The sequence below is a fragment of the Triticum aestivum genome, chromosome 6D (genome assembly GCF_018294505.1).
Source record: "Triticum aestivum cultivar Chinese Spring chromosome 6D, IWGSC CS RefSeq v2.1, whole genome shotgun sequence".
NCBI classification, from domain to species: domain Eukaryota; kingdom Viridiplantae; phylum Streptophyta; class Magnoliopsida; order Poales; family Poaceae; genus Triticum; species Triticum aestivum.
This window is the reverse complement of record NC_057811.1, coordinates 293,330,662-293,344,243: the sequence shown is the minus strand read 5'-3', so window position 1 is coordinate 293,344,243 and position 13,582 is coordinate 293,330,662. Positions and strand designations below refer to the sequence as shown.

Here is a 13,582-nt window from a genome sequence, read left to right as displayed (position 1 = left end):
GTACTGAGAATGAGACTGCTTGATTGTAAATCTCTTGCTATTATGGTTCAAAAGATCATCTCCTCCACACTCAAAAACTCTCACAAGATGGATTTGAGAGGTTGGAGTGGTAAGCAAGGGGGGATTTGCCTTAAACTTAGCACATGATATATAGGAGATCAAAATGGGATTTGAATATATTTGCTTTGAGCTACAAGTGAGTTTGTGGGATAGGTGTATAATCTAGAGCAAAAAATGAGACTATTACACGTATTTTTGCAGTGCACGTTGGCTCTCAAAGTTTACTCTGGAATCATCCAACAAAACTAAAGGGTGCAACTTTTGAACAACTAGGAGGGTATGACCAGAACTCATTTGAAGGCTTTGACTGGCACCGGCTCACCAGCGCATGCTACTGGAAGCGTACGGAAATTATAACTGCATGTCGTTCAGAATTGGGAGCCACATACAAAGGAGTGCACGAGTTGATGTGTATTCGGGGTCATAGAAGTGGTTGGTAACTAACGATATGCTCGTATTGATGAAGTTATTATTGTTGTAATCAAAGAAGCATTGCCCCAAATGCTTTTAGAAAGATTCGAAGTAATTCAAGCTGTAATTGTCCATACATGTATAATAATCCGCTATGATGAGCAAACTTTCCCCTCCAGACTTCACCGACGAGCCTATGGATTCGCCTTCCCTCTGCTTGCAGCTCCGGCGGCCGGTGTCGGGGAGGGGAATGTCGGTGCCTCCGCTCCGGTTAGAATTTTAGGTTAGGATTTTTTAATCCTCGCGGGTGCGCTGTTCGAGTAGATGGCGACGATTCTTCATTGAGTTTGTCTTCCGGCTTTTGATCCTCCTCGAGTTCGTCTGCTTGGACGTAGTCAACGGAGCTCAGGCGTAGACTCATGCCGTCTCCTTGGATCCGTGAGGTTAAAGTTTCTCGTCATGTGGCGAGATTTGATGTCAGGTGCTCCAGATCTATGGATGGTTTCAACGGCAACCATTGCCTCCATGGCGCTGTTCCTTATAACATGCAAGAAGGCTTTCCGTTTGTTATCGACAAGATCAAGCCGGCTCCGGCAGGGAAGCGACGACAGCGGCACGTCGGCGACTCGTTCTCGCGGCAATATCGATGGTCGCGGAATCTCAATGTAATTTTTATTATGCATGAGATCCTTTGTACTTTCGGTTAATTTTTAAAATAGATCTAATGCTTTTCTCAAAATAAATAAATAATCTGTTAATGGATGTTTTTTTAACACGGTACGGCGCCTCGCAGTCGACGAAGATGTCAAATCTAAGATTTGAATTTTGGTGGCCTTAGGGTACCACTATCTTCTTAACTATCCAATCACGGGTTGTTTTGCGATGAAGATGGATGTTTGAGGGTACAGATTCACATCCGGTCAGTTTGAACCTAGGTTAAAAAAGAAACGAAAGATGAAATAAGATAGTATACATTCTGGAGATAGAACCAAAGACGAAAGGAGTATCTCATCACCGCTCGGCACTAGCACCGCGAGACCTTATTTCCCGCCTCTCCGACGGGCTCCTGCCGAGAGAAACCGCCAAACCCTCCAAAATATGCCGCCCTCCCGGGAGCAGCCCGCCGCCGCCGCCGCCGCCGATGGCGGCGTTGAGGAGAATGTGATGGCTATCCTCGACTCCTTCGTCGGCATCAAGGATTCCCGTGACCTCCACGACGACCGTACCCACCACCTCTCCCCCCCGCGCCCCCTCCACCCCAACCCCTTCTCTTAGTTCCTCCCAACAGTTTGTAGGTCTCGTTCCCCGTTCCACTTGCCTGCTGATCCGGCGCTAACTCGTTGCCTCATCAATCTACTCAGGAGCCGCTTTTTTGGAGGCCGTGCGCTCCGTCGGCCTGGCCGGCGACAAACCCATGATCCCCACTGAGTACGGAACTCATCGCTCGTAAAGTAGATTAGTCTCCCGATATCTGCTGTTCAGCACGATACTTGTACTAATCTGCGAATTATTCAGTGTGGAAAGCTCTATACTCTCTCGATTCCTTTGTCGGAGTTAATTCGCTTGCTAATTGATATATGGTTTACTTTATTTTGTCGGGCAAATTTGATTGAATGATTCATCTTTCCGTGTCATCTCATAGGACGAACACTAGTCTGTAATTATCTATTTTGCTAATTAGAAAGATGAAGGAACTGATCTATATACTTTAACTCATATTCTGATTCCATTCCCGCATCATGATAGGGACATATGCGTATATGCTTTTATTTTTCTCAGTTCAATCATATAATACTGCATCTGCACATGTTTCCATCTTATTGTTCATTTGAGTTTCAAGAGGAGGAGCAATATTTTTTAGCTTACTCAAATTAGTAGATTGTTGTTCGATGAATGGGTGGGATACAAAATGAAAGGGGGGCAATAAGTTCTGTACATCCCACTATTACAATGTGCCAAACTAATAGGGAAGTCGTGCCATGATTTATTATTACAGAAGTATTGAGTGATTTGTTCACATCTATGTCAATATCATATCATATCATATCGGAGTAATACCAAAATAAATATGCCTAACATGAAGGAAGACTAAAGTGTTTCTCCTCTTTCTTCAAATATATAATCTGGTATCTTCGTAATTCTGATGCAAAGCAGTTTCACCTTCTATGAGTACTTCCAGTGGCAAGAAAGTCATCTTACATCATGCTCCCTAGCCTTGTCTTAATGATCTTTGAACTGGAAAACACTTGTTCAACTTTTGGTATTGAAACCCATAATAACAAGCAAACAAAGCATCTATACCAATTAAGTACATATCTGAATGTGCAAGTATGTGACAAACATTCTTATTCCATTCTTCCACTGAATGAATATTTCGTGTAATCTTATGTGAGAAGTATTTGCCGAGTTTGACATGGGAATTATTTATGTAAATCTTTTACTTCTGGAAGGAGAATGTACGATGCTGTCTTTCTGATTCTTCAAAGCAGCAGCTCTTTGGAGCTAAACATTGCAAGTTTCCATCTCTTAGTGGAGCTGGGCAAGGTGAAATGTTCTCTACCCCTTTCACTCTCTTTCTGCCACCTTCGTGCAAGTTGAAATGTCCCTTCTCTCTCCATTTGTCCATCATGGTACTTTTGACAATGGGGAGATAGATTCTGGCCTGCTATGTTAGCCATTCTCATTCATATCCATTAGCAGAGAAAAGCCATTTATTTGGCAATGTTTCTTTTTGTTCTGTAGCATGACTAGTATTCACTTAACTACCCAAACATTGCTCCTTTTGTGGTTTACGGGAGCTCCATTTTATCGTTACTATACTACACTGATATACCACTAAACTGTAACATGTAAAAACCTATATGCTGTTAAGTTAGTATATTGTCATTTCATGGTTCATCTCATTTTGTGTGCTTTTGATGTTAACTTGCAGAAATATCCAAGAGTTTATTTGGCAAATTCTGGTTCCCAACAAACTCTAGTTATAGTTAAAGAGGTAAAAGGATGACATAATGTATTAGATGTTTCTTCAACAAACTGTGTACTGTTGTATGTTTTATACTTGTATTGGATTTAAAGATCTAACATGCATAAGTAATTTCCCATTTTCCAGTCATGGTCACCATTTCTCCTTGGCAATAATTTAGCTTCGGGTGAGAATGGGAGAAACACCAGTCGCTCAAATCACCTCTTTGATTCTTTGGTAAGCTGGTATTAGCGTGCTACATTATTTTCTTATGCTGTATTCATATTTGTAAATTCTGTTTTCCTGCTTATGAACATATTCGTCTTGAGTTTCCCTGCTCTTTTGGACCAAGAAGGATATCCTCACTGTATGTTCTTGGGGCCTGGGTATTTTAGCCTACATTATGCCTTTACTGGTTTTCTTTTACTTTTGTTCTTTTCCCCTAGCCACTTGATTACTTGAGTTCCTTGAAGACTATTTTTTACTGTTGTATTATATGTTGGTAATTATCTTAAGTGGGAATTAGGAACTAACTTTTGGATGTTAAAGACTGATTTGCAATACTTATTATCGTAAATTTGGCCTCCTCATTTTTCTGTGTCATGAAGTATCTGATTCAGTTTTACCCTTCTTTAGAGATTTTCTTTGTTGACTGAGGCCATGGTTGAAGCATCGAATGACACAGGTGCTAATAATGGGCTTAAGGTAAATCCCTGATGGTCTCTAAGGTTGGTCACAGTGGGGAGTAACTTACACTAGTAACATGCATATGTTACTAGTCTATGTTACTACCTATATAGTGGGGAGTAACATATGTGTGGTGTCATGCAACACTTCATTCATTAGGTTGCAGACTCATTTTTTCTTGGTATGTGTAATGTTACCCATAGTGTGGGTTGTTGAAGTGTATATGTGGATTGCCTAACCCTTTCCATCAGTTCGGACTTTTGGTTGCGTTGGCTAGTGCATGAACCTTAATATGGTATTAGAGCTAAGGTCTTGAGTTCAAGTCCTGGCTTCCGCAATTTATCCAAAAATTCTTGTCCCTCCCTTTGTGTCCATGTATAGGCCTCTTGAGCCATACCTCTGAGTCTATCCATGTGTTGACTTTCCGCGTCACACGTGAGAGGGTGTTGAAGTGTGTATGTGGATTGCCTAGTCCTTTCCATCAGTTCGGACTTTTGTTTGCGTTGGCTAGTGCATGAAGCTTAACATGAGTAACATATTATGTTACCACATGCTTCTCTTCCACATCATTTATTTTGCCTAGATTTGTCTCAAAAAAATATATTTTATTTTGCCTAGATATGTGTGATGTTACCACTTATGTTACTATGGGTAGTCTAACTACATAAAATATTGAAAAAGTCCACTTCTCAAACTTAAACTCCCACGAATGTCCACCTTTAAGTCACAAACTCAACTGTCCGAGTTGCGACTTGAACTATCCTGTCCATTTTTCAATCTCAGGTGGTTTCAGTTGACGCAGATGCGACATGTACACACATCAGTATCATGTCACTACCATGTCATTTAACAGATCAGTTCAAGTTGACTGGATGGATGAGTCTAGGTTAAACCACCGAAAGAGGCCTACCCTTGATCCACTTATCCTCCCAGAGTCTAATAGATTTGCCATTCCCCACACTAAATGATCCAAACAGAACAAATTTATCCTCAACTTTCATGAGGCCCTTCCAAACGTGAGAGTCCGTTGGTTTGGCTTTAATCGGCACGAGTGATTTTGCCCAAATGCTTCATAGGAGCGACCGCTAAATTCCATTCTTGCTTAGCAGCTTAAATAACCATTTACTCATAAGCACATAATTTTTTACTAGTATTTTATGAATCCTGAGGCCACCCTGGTCTTTAGGGGTACATAAAAAATTCCCATCGTGCTAAACGATCCTTTCTCTTGTACTGATCCAACTGCCAAAAGAATCAAGAAAGATAATAATCTAGTCTCTTCAGACCCCCCCCCCCCCCCCCCCCCCCGCATCTCCAGAATAGACATCATAAAGATGGGGAGACCACTCATCACAGAATCTGTCAAGACCGGACGTCCACAATCTTGATTCGATTGCCTTCCAATCTCGGTTGCGAAGTTTTTTCCTTTCGAGAGTGCCTGTTGCGAACTTTACGGGTAATTTATCGGAATACCAAGGTAATTAAATGGGAATGAACGCAGCCTTCAACCAAAAACTTGCGCATACTCTAGTTCATGCTCCTTAGCCTTTTCAAAATTGTATAATTCTCTTTTGTTGAAGTTATAGCTTCTCAAACACAGCAAGGATAAGCATCATATTGTCGGCTTTAGCCAAGTCATCGACATATTGTAGAATAGACAACCTGTCATCTACTAGGTGAGGAATGAAGCCACTAATCTGCCCATTGTCCTTAGCTCTATTAATAATAATCGCCAACATGTTCGCCAGTCTCCATAATGTTGCAGAGAATGAGCGAAAGAGGATCCCTTGTCTAAATCCTTTACTGGATTGAAAGCGGGCTTCTGGAGAAAAATCCTGCTTTGTTGTCTCCAAAATGGCAACAAAAAAGGTTATGTTCTTTAACTAAGTCTGAAACGTGACTATGTTTAGCCAGGTCCCCAAAACTCTTGCTATTCCAGAAAATGCCTCTCATTTCTTAATATTCTTTCATTTTGAGAACCGCCAAGGTAAATGATACCTAAACCTAAGAAAGATAACCTGAGGGTGTACCTCAAATTAGGAAGGATTACACAATGAGTTTTTCTGTTCTAGTATCGCATTCCTTGGCAGTACTATAGAAACTTTGCATCTATAATATACATTTCTTTGCCTGTTGTTGAGATTTGAAGTTTGTTCTGTTCTGTAATTTAGCATATAGAGAACATGGTGCTGTTCCAGTATCTCGTTCACACACTTGAGGCTGATTTTGTACCTCGTCATATTGCATATAAAGGTAAAAGCACCTGTGAACTTAACTGTTTCACATTCCTGTGTACAAGAGAGGATATTCTTAAACATTCTTGTGATTTTGTTGCAGAGTCATTAGACTGGGTGATTATCAGGGAATCTGTTTTAAACGTGCTTCTGGTATGACCTACCTACGTCTGTAATTTATAAAAAGTAGCTTAGCTTTCTGGGCTAAAATTTTGCTTGGTGTTTCTTTGCCACGTCATATCTTGTTGAAGAAAAGGTTTTACCATTGACATGGTCACAGTTACGTGAAAGTATTGCAACGTCTGTGTTAGTTTATGACATTTTTGGAATCCCTAATATTGATTAACAGGGATCGCGAAAACTGGTATTCAAAACGTTTGTCAAGAACTGCATATCCCTTCTGAACCAACATCAGCGGGAAGTCGAAGGTGACATATCTTCTAAATCAGCATCTGATTTGGATTCTTCCTTAACCATTTCATCGCTTGAGTTTGAAAGAGAAGCGCTTATATCTGTGAAAAAACTTTTCATTATGGTGAGCTATATCAATATCATAGTGTTTTCGATCATACACAGATTGTGTCAAGTGCAGATGCTAACTATTTCAGTTTTTTTTGTAGGTTATAAACCTTGACTTGATTAGGAAAGAAGCAGACAAATTGGGCCTGACTTCAAGAGCTGATGGTCTCAGGTTTGGTTCTGAGTTTCATTTGCTTAAGAATGTTACCATTGTGCCTGACATTCCATTTCCTTCTCTGTAGGAATCCTATCCTGGAAGTTATTCTAGAGGAGCTAACTTACAACACAATCTACTTATTCCCATTTCTTTTGGTAACTGCAAACCACTGTGTCCTTCTGGCCTCTTACTCATTTCTCATGGATGTCTTAATGTTATCATAATGTTGAACTTGCACAAGAAACTGAATTGGTGGTTCATTTAAAGCTTGTTGTAAACCCACTCAAAGTTCCTAGTAAAGCTTGTCTGAATGCTTACCAGTTTTCACTTTATTACGTGTAGTTCGCTTGATGCCAGCTAAAGATAGGAAGTAAAGACCACATACGAAATCAGAATAGCCGACTTGACTTGAAATTTAATGCTCTGCCGTTCTGCTAATTCATTAACCAGTTAACCGCACGTGTGCTGGATTTTCTCCAGGAAAAGGAAATGTGCACAACCCTTGAGCTTCTGCGTAATACATTGCTGAGATAGAAGAATAAGATGTCTCCGCAGCTTATAGTAACTGCACAGTCAAGCATAATGCCAGTTAAATTAGCTTTCGTTGTTACACATCTATAATTAGTTTTCCTATTCCCTGTGTGATGTCCTTGTTGTATAGGGGATTCCTGTTCTTTTTTCCGAGACCATGCAGGAGAGCTGCATGTATCAGTAATAAGATAAAAGGAGTCCTACAATGCCATTTGAAAGGTATGACCCAAAGAAAAGACACAACCCAGGAAAAGGGAAACACACAGCAACCTAGGCAACCTGAAACGACCTAATGATTGCTACCACTAAAGTACTTCGTGCCGACGGCCATCCATGACCTGAAACACAATCGTCCTCACCAGGCCACACCCAAGAAACCCTAGTCAACCTAGACATATGCAAAGCAAGAATTACGAGTACAACCTGTATGGCATGGGAAGCAGTCATCCACCATGGGAGTTTGCAGCAACAGCCAAAACACCGCACATCTGGCTATGACCACGGCAACTCTTGTACAAGCATCACGGAGGCAGCAGCAACTAGCCCCTAGTGACGACCGACCTCCACTTGCATGAGCATCAGGTTGACCAGGGGGCAAATGAACCTGGTGTGGAGAATGGCCAATGCAGCCACTCCAACCATGACGCCTCCAATGACCGTTACCAGCCTGTCCAGCAACGTCAAGTCGTCAAGACTACCAATGACTAGCCATTGGAACCGAACGGGTAGAAGAGGAGAGCCGGCGGTGGCGAGGGTTTGGTGAGGTGGGAGAACGGCAGATGGTTTGTGAAGGGGTTGAGGCAGCGAGGGTTTGCTTCATGGGATTACAGGTTTTCCTAACATTGGTCGTGTTATTTATGAGAGCCCCCCTTCTAAATTCCACTGAATCTATACAAATCAGCTAAAGGTGACTGACTAGAGTTAAGGTCTCAATAGAGATCTGATATGCATATTACTGACTACTTTGATTGCTTTGCTTCATGAGTACTCCCTCCGTTCCAAAATAGATGACCCAACTTTGTACTCCCTCCGTTCGGAATTACTTGTCATCAAAATGGATGTATCTAGAACTAAAATACATCTAGATACACTCATTTCAATGACAAGTATTTCCGAACGGAGGGAGTACAAAGTTGGGTCATCTATTTTAGAACGGAGGGAGTAGTACTCAAACTTGCACAAGAATGTCTTAGTAATACCCATGATTGTACTTTCCAAATTCCTGACTTGTGCTCCTTGTAAAGCAATCAAACCTAGACCTATGATGGTTAAGCAGCTACTATGTTAGTGTTTTGGGTCTTCATGTGGTTTTGCAGGTAAAAGGGTGTTCCGCGTCAGCTGTACGGTTGAAACTAACTTGTCTTTTTTGTTTTGGGTCATTTATATGGAATAGCTGTGCTGTAGCTGGCTATACACTAATAGAAACAGCACCACTATTGAGTGCAATAGCTGCCATAGCTGTATTAGCAGAACTCCATGCGTAGCTGTGATAGATAGCCATTTAGAAAATTCTTGGTAACTAAACTGTTTGCCAATGATTAGGCACATGGCTTAGTTTACCAGCTTCTTTTTTTGGTGAAGTGCGAACTTTGGAGTTTGGAGCATCGCTGATGGGTTATCTCAAGTGTTTAATAATTGTTTGGACACAAGTTCGATATCTGGTGCCATTTAGATACGAAAACTTGCACCTTGAACTCTTACCCGATGAATGCTATATGATTGTTTCTTGAAAATGAAAACAAAGAGATTGAAGCTATTTAGATATGAGAACCTGTACCTAGAATTTTGTTTCTGTTTGCTGCTCATTTTCTTGGTACTCCACTTTGATAGTAAATTAATGATTTTGTTTATTAACCGCAACAGGCCTTCACCGAGTGGAAGTGGAAATTGCAGATTATCCTGCAGTACTTCTCAAGATATCAAGTTAAGGTATGTTAAATTTACTTTATAATCACCTGATTCCTAGCATGCAAATGCCTTCTGTGCAACTGAAGAAATGCCCCTTTGGAGACAGTGATTGGTGTTTCAGTATACAGCAAATGAGTGACAATTGTGGTATCAAATGTTTGGTATCAACTGTTGCTCTCCAGCTTATACAAATTTTCTTGCCTCTTAGATAGGCTCTCCAAAATGTTTCACCCCCATCATGTCTTCATGGGCATTATCTGGACTGTTTTGTTTTATTAATTACATATGACTTGAATATGTACCTATACTTTCAAACTGAGTTCTGAAATAAATGGAACATTATTTAAAAAATTCTACAAGTTTAATCTGACTGACAGAATCACCTTGAATTCGGCCACAGCAAAAATGAATTCCAATGCTGAAACCGCAATATTGGTTCTCACAGCTTAGGCTATCATTTGCAGGCTTATCCGCAGCACTTAGATCATCTCACACTTGACTTTAAAATGACATCGCAATAGTAAACTTTATGCTGAACAGACATCACAAGAGCAAACTTTGTGGTAAACAACACTCCCAGGGAATATTCCATTGTAAGTTTGATTTAAAATGACACAAAGCGCCTCTCTTCCCTCCCCCCATCTCTTATCAACCAGTGAAGTCCATTACCCTGTTCCCTAGGCTGCATGCATGTTTAGCTCCACCCTCAACCATGCATTTGGTACTCCCTCTGATCCATAATAAGTGTCGCAGTTTTAAACTGCTCTTTTCTATGTTATTTGAAAGTCTAGCATAAATGCATGATTGAATTATTTATCCTCCAAACAAGAATCTTAGGAGTGTTACTGACCTGTACTAACAATTGTTTTTGGACACGTTGATAGAAGTTACAAGTACTACAGTTTGGATGTCAATTAGAAAAGGATGGCAAGTACTACTGTTTGGTTTTTGTAGGCAACTTTTCCCACGAACTACACACATAGAACTCTTATTTGTAGTAGCATTTTTGAGAGATAGATATCAAAATGCCAACTAATAGGTGCAGATGTATGTCACAAACTAACGTATTATTTATGAACTCAGTTTTCTATGTGCATGGAGTTAAAATGACTAGAGATAATAAATAATGTAAATGTTGACATCTAATTTGTGGATTGTCCTTGTTATCTTTCACATAAGTTCATTTTGTGATCGAAGCAAAATCATGGATGCTATTGCCGCCTTTTTTGTTGCTCATAGTCTGCAGTCCGTACTCGGAGGTCAGATAACTCTCAACAAGATTTGACAGTGGAAAGCGCTCTGAGTATGTTTTCAACAGACGCAAGCGCAAAGGCCATGGTTAAGATGATGTGTCCAGAAGTTGCTCAGCTTCTCTTAGCACATGCATACCAGGTTAGGGCATTAATTGCCTGCTCCTTATTTTCTATAAAAGATTTTTTGTCTAGATTTTGGACAGAGGCGACTAGATATTTGATTTGATCCCAGAAAAGTATGTTTTGACCCAAGAAATAGTGATATGGAATAATATAGATGCATACACATCTCCAGAATATACTCCCTCCGTTCCTAAATATTTGTCTTTTTAGAGATTTCAAATGGACTATCACATGCGGATGTATATAGACATATTTTAGAGTGTAGATTCACTCATTTTGCTCCGTATGTGGTCACTTGTTGAAATCTCTAGAAAGACAAATATTTAGGAACGGAGGGAGTAGTTTCTAAGGCGATACTCCTTGGTAGATAGGCGGTAAGCGTACGTGTCTTTAACTCTAGCTTTTGTGTGCTAATACTTTCACAAAAATGTATGGCCATCTTTGCATTGTACTGTATATTGCCTGAGTATCTGTCATTGAGGTTGAGAGCATAAACACATCATTCATCCAGCATGTGCCGCTAGCTTGATACTATCTAGAGCATATTCTTTTTCTCTTTGTTTAATTGAAGAGCATAATACTATTGTTATTAAGAAACTTGAACAGGCGGCATTGTAGATCTCTGTCTTCCATGTTCCCACCCTGATGTTCTTCTGATATTATTCTGATGTTCTGATATTCTTCCATTTTGTCTTTGGTGGTGGTTAGAGTGCTGCTACTGTGGGTGATTGATCACCATGGCGGGATCTTTTTCCTTATTTTCTAAATTTTTTTCTTTGTTGGCTGTGTGCATCCTGGATGTTTTTAGGCATCTTGTTGTTGCAGAGGCTGGGTGTAATTGATATCTACTTGATATTAATATATTCCCCTTTAAAAGTAAAATAAAATTTACAGCAATCTACATCTTGGGTTACAATTTTGACAATCATAAAACCTTTCAGGTCTGCCTATCCGTTGATGGTGATTCTAGCGAAGCTAATGATGCAGCAAAAATGATGGGAGCGTCTCTTCTCGAGATATCTTGCAAGTTTGTGTCCGCTTTCCAAAATTTGAGAAAAATCAACGCGTGAGTATTTTGTTGTGTTTATTATCGTAATGGCCACCATGATTCTAAAGCTGTCAGGACTCAGGAGATGATTGTCTGATGGTACTGCCGCTGCATGTCGGGCAGCCGTATCAGACTATCAGTATGGATCTGCCAACAAATTCTAAGTTTCCTGTGCATTTAATATCTGTATACTATTTTGCAGGAACATTCAGATTTCGCAGTTTGAGAAAGAAGCTTTGTTCACTGCAGCAACGCTGGCAAGAAAACTGCAGAACAAGTAAAGATTGGAGACTTGGAAGTATTCATTTTGGATTTTGGAGGCTTGGAAGTGATGGGATCAAATGGTTTATCTTAAGAGAACGATAGTATCTTTGTCTCATCTATTATATGCTACCTGTGTACATATATTTCGGTTATCTATTTCCTCTGTAGAAGAGTATCCGACGCTGACGTAGAGAACTGAAGCATCTGGGTTGCTCATCTCGGGGCAGATATCAAATTCACTTAGTTTTCTGCTTGGCAAATATGTACTAGAGAATGCTGGTTTCGTCTTAGATGGTAACCAAGCAAACCAGCCCGGGTGTACTAGAAGAGGCTGAAATCTAGGGCCTTGTTGTTAGCCCTGAGAGCAAGGCTAATCTTCTACTTTGTCAGTACCTAAATATAAGTCTTTTTAGAGATTTCAATGTGAACTACATACGGAGCAAAATGAGTGAATCTATACTCTAAAATATGTCTATATATCCGTATGTAATCCCTATTGAAATCTCTTAAAAGACATATTTAGAAATGGAGTAGTACATCTAAATAGCTGATCCAGTAACCTATTTCTTTCGTACTTGCAAGTACTCCCTCCGTCTTAAAATTCTTGTCTTAGATTTGTCTAGATACAGATGTATCTAATACTAAAATGTGACTTGATACATCCATATTTAGACAAATTTAAGACAAGAATTTTGAGACGGAGGGAGTATGTCATCTTGGCATACAACATGCATGGGGAAAAGCCCACCACAATTATGTAATCATGCATGGTAAAAATCCCACATCAACATGCAAAAATGCATGAGAATTTCCATTCTATTATGCTATTTATTATTAAATAAATATTTAATGGCTATACAATAATAATACACAATAAATCATATGTATTTTCAATTTAAGTTATCATAATATTTGTTTATATTCATGTTCATACAATCAAATCTCATCGATATATATTGCAAAACATTCATCCAACAAAAGTGTGGGGTAACTTCTAGCAAATAATATAGCCAACAACTGGCTGTATAAGACCGTCGTGTCATTCATAGCAAGCATACTTAATCACTCATATAATAGAGTTGGTTATAAGGTTGGCTACTAGCTTAGTATTTTTTGCACTTTCTAGATTTCTTTTCTCTTGCATTTACTCTTTTTATCTACTAGCATGTGTAGGGGTTGACTTCTGCATGATTGTCCACTCCTTTCGCTTTCCCTTGTCTTTTTACGTAGGCAAAAGTGTCATGTAAACATGCTTATAACTCTTATTATACTTGCTCTAAAGTGATTGTCATCATTCCAACCAAAGAGGGTACTAGAAATCAATGACAAATTGATGAAGCTTTGACACCAAGTCTAGATCTTGATTTAGGGGTAGTCTGACAACTTTTCTGGCCTTGCTGACCGCGAGTGTTTCCTCTTGTA

General features: G+C 39.7%; 1 protein-coding gene across 1 annotated transcript; it reads left to right on the top strand.

Annotated features, from left to right (window-relative positions):
• Nucleotides 1–1,460: 1,460 nt before the first annotated feature.
• Nucleotides 1,461–12,704, top strand: LOC123144725 (negative regulator of systemic acquired resistance SNI1). The gene is made up of 15 exons (XM_044563945.1): nt 1,461–1,693; nt 1,833–1,899; nt 2,922–3,015; nt 3,404–3,466; nt 3,584–3,673; nt 4,073–4,141; nt 6,295–6,376; nt 6,461–6,510; nt 6,707–6,892; nt 6,978–7,048; nt 7,119–7,188; nt 9,428–9,493; nt 10,712–10,864; nt 11,790–11,914; nt 12,099–12,704. Exons 1-15 carry the CDS (start codon nt 1,570–1,572, stop codon nt 12,175–12,177), a joined length of 1,389 nt encoding a protein of 462 aa, XP_044419880.1. The 5' UTR covers nt 1,461–1,569; the 3' UTR covers nt 12,178–12,704.
• Nucleotides 12,705–13,582: the final 878 nt, after the last annotated feature.

What these genes read in the sequence shown, in the direction of transcription:
- LOC123144725 (XM_044563945.1), top strand. Translation starts at nt 1,570, where the DNA reads ATGCCGCCCTCCCGGGAGCAGCCCGCCGCCGCCGCCGCCGCCGATGGC. An exon ending in TGAAAAAACTTTTCATTATG is followed by an intron (nt 6,893 to 6,977) that starts GTGAGCTATATC and finishes TTTTTTTTGTAG; the next exon opens with GTTATAAACCTTGACTTGAT. An exon ending in TCAAGAGCTGATGGTCTCAG is followed by an intron (nt 7,049 to 7,118) that starts GTTTGGTTCTGA and finishes CCTTCTCTGTAG; the next exon opens with GAATCCTATCCTGGAAGTTA.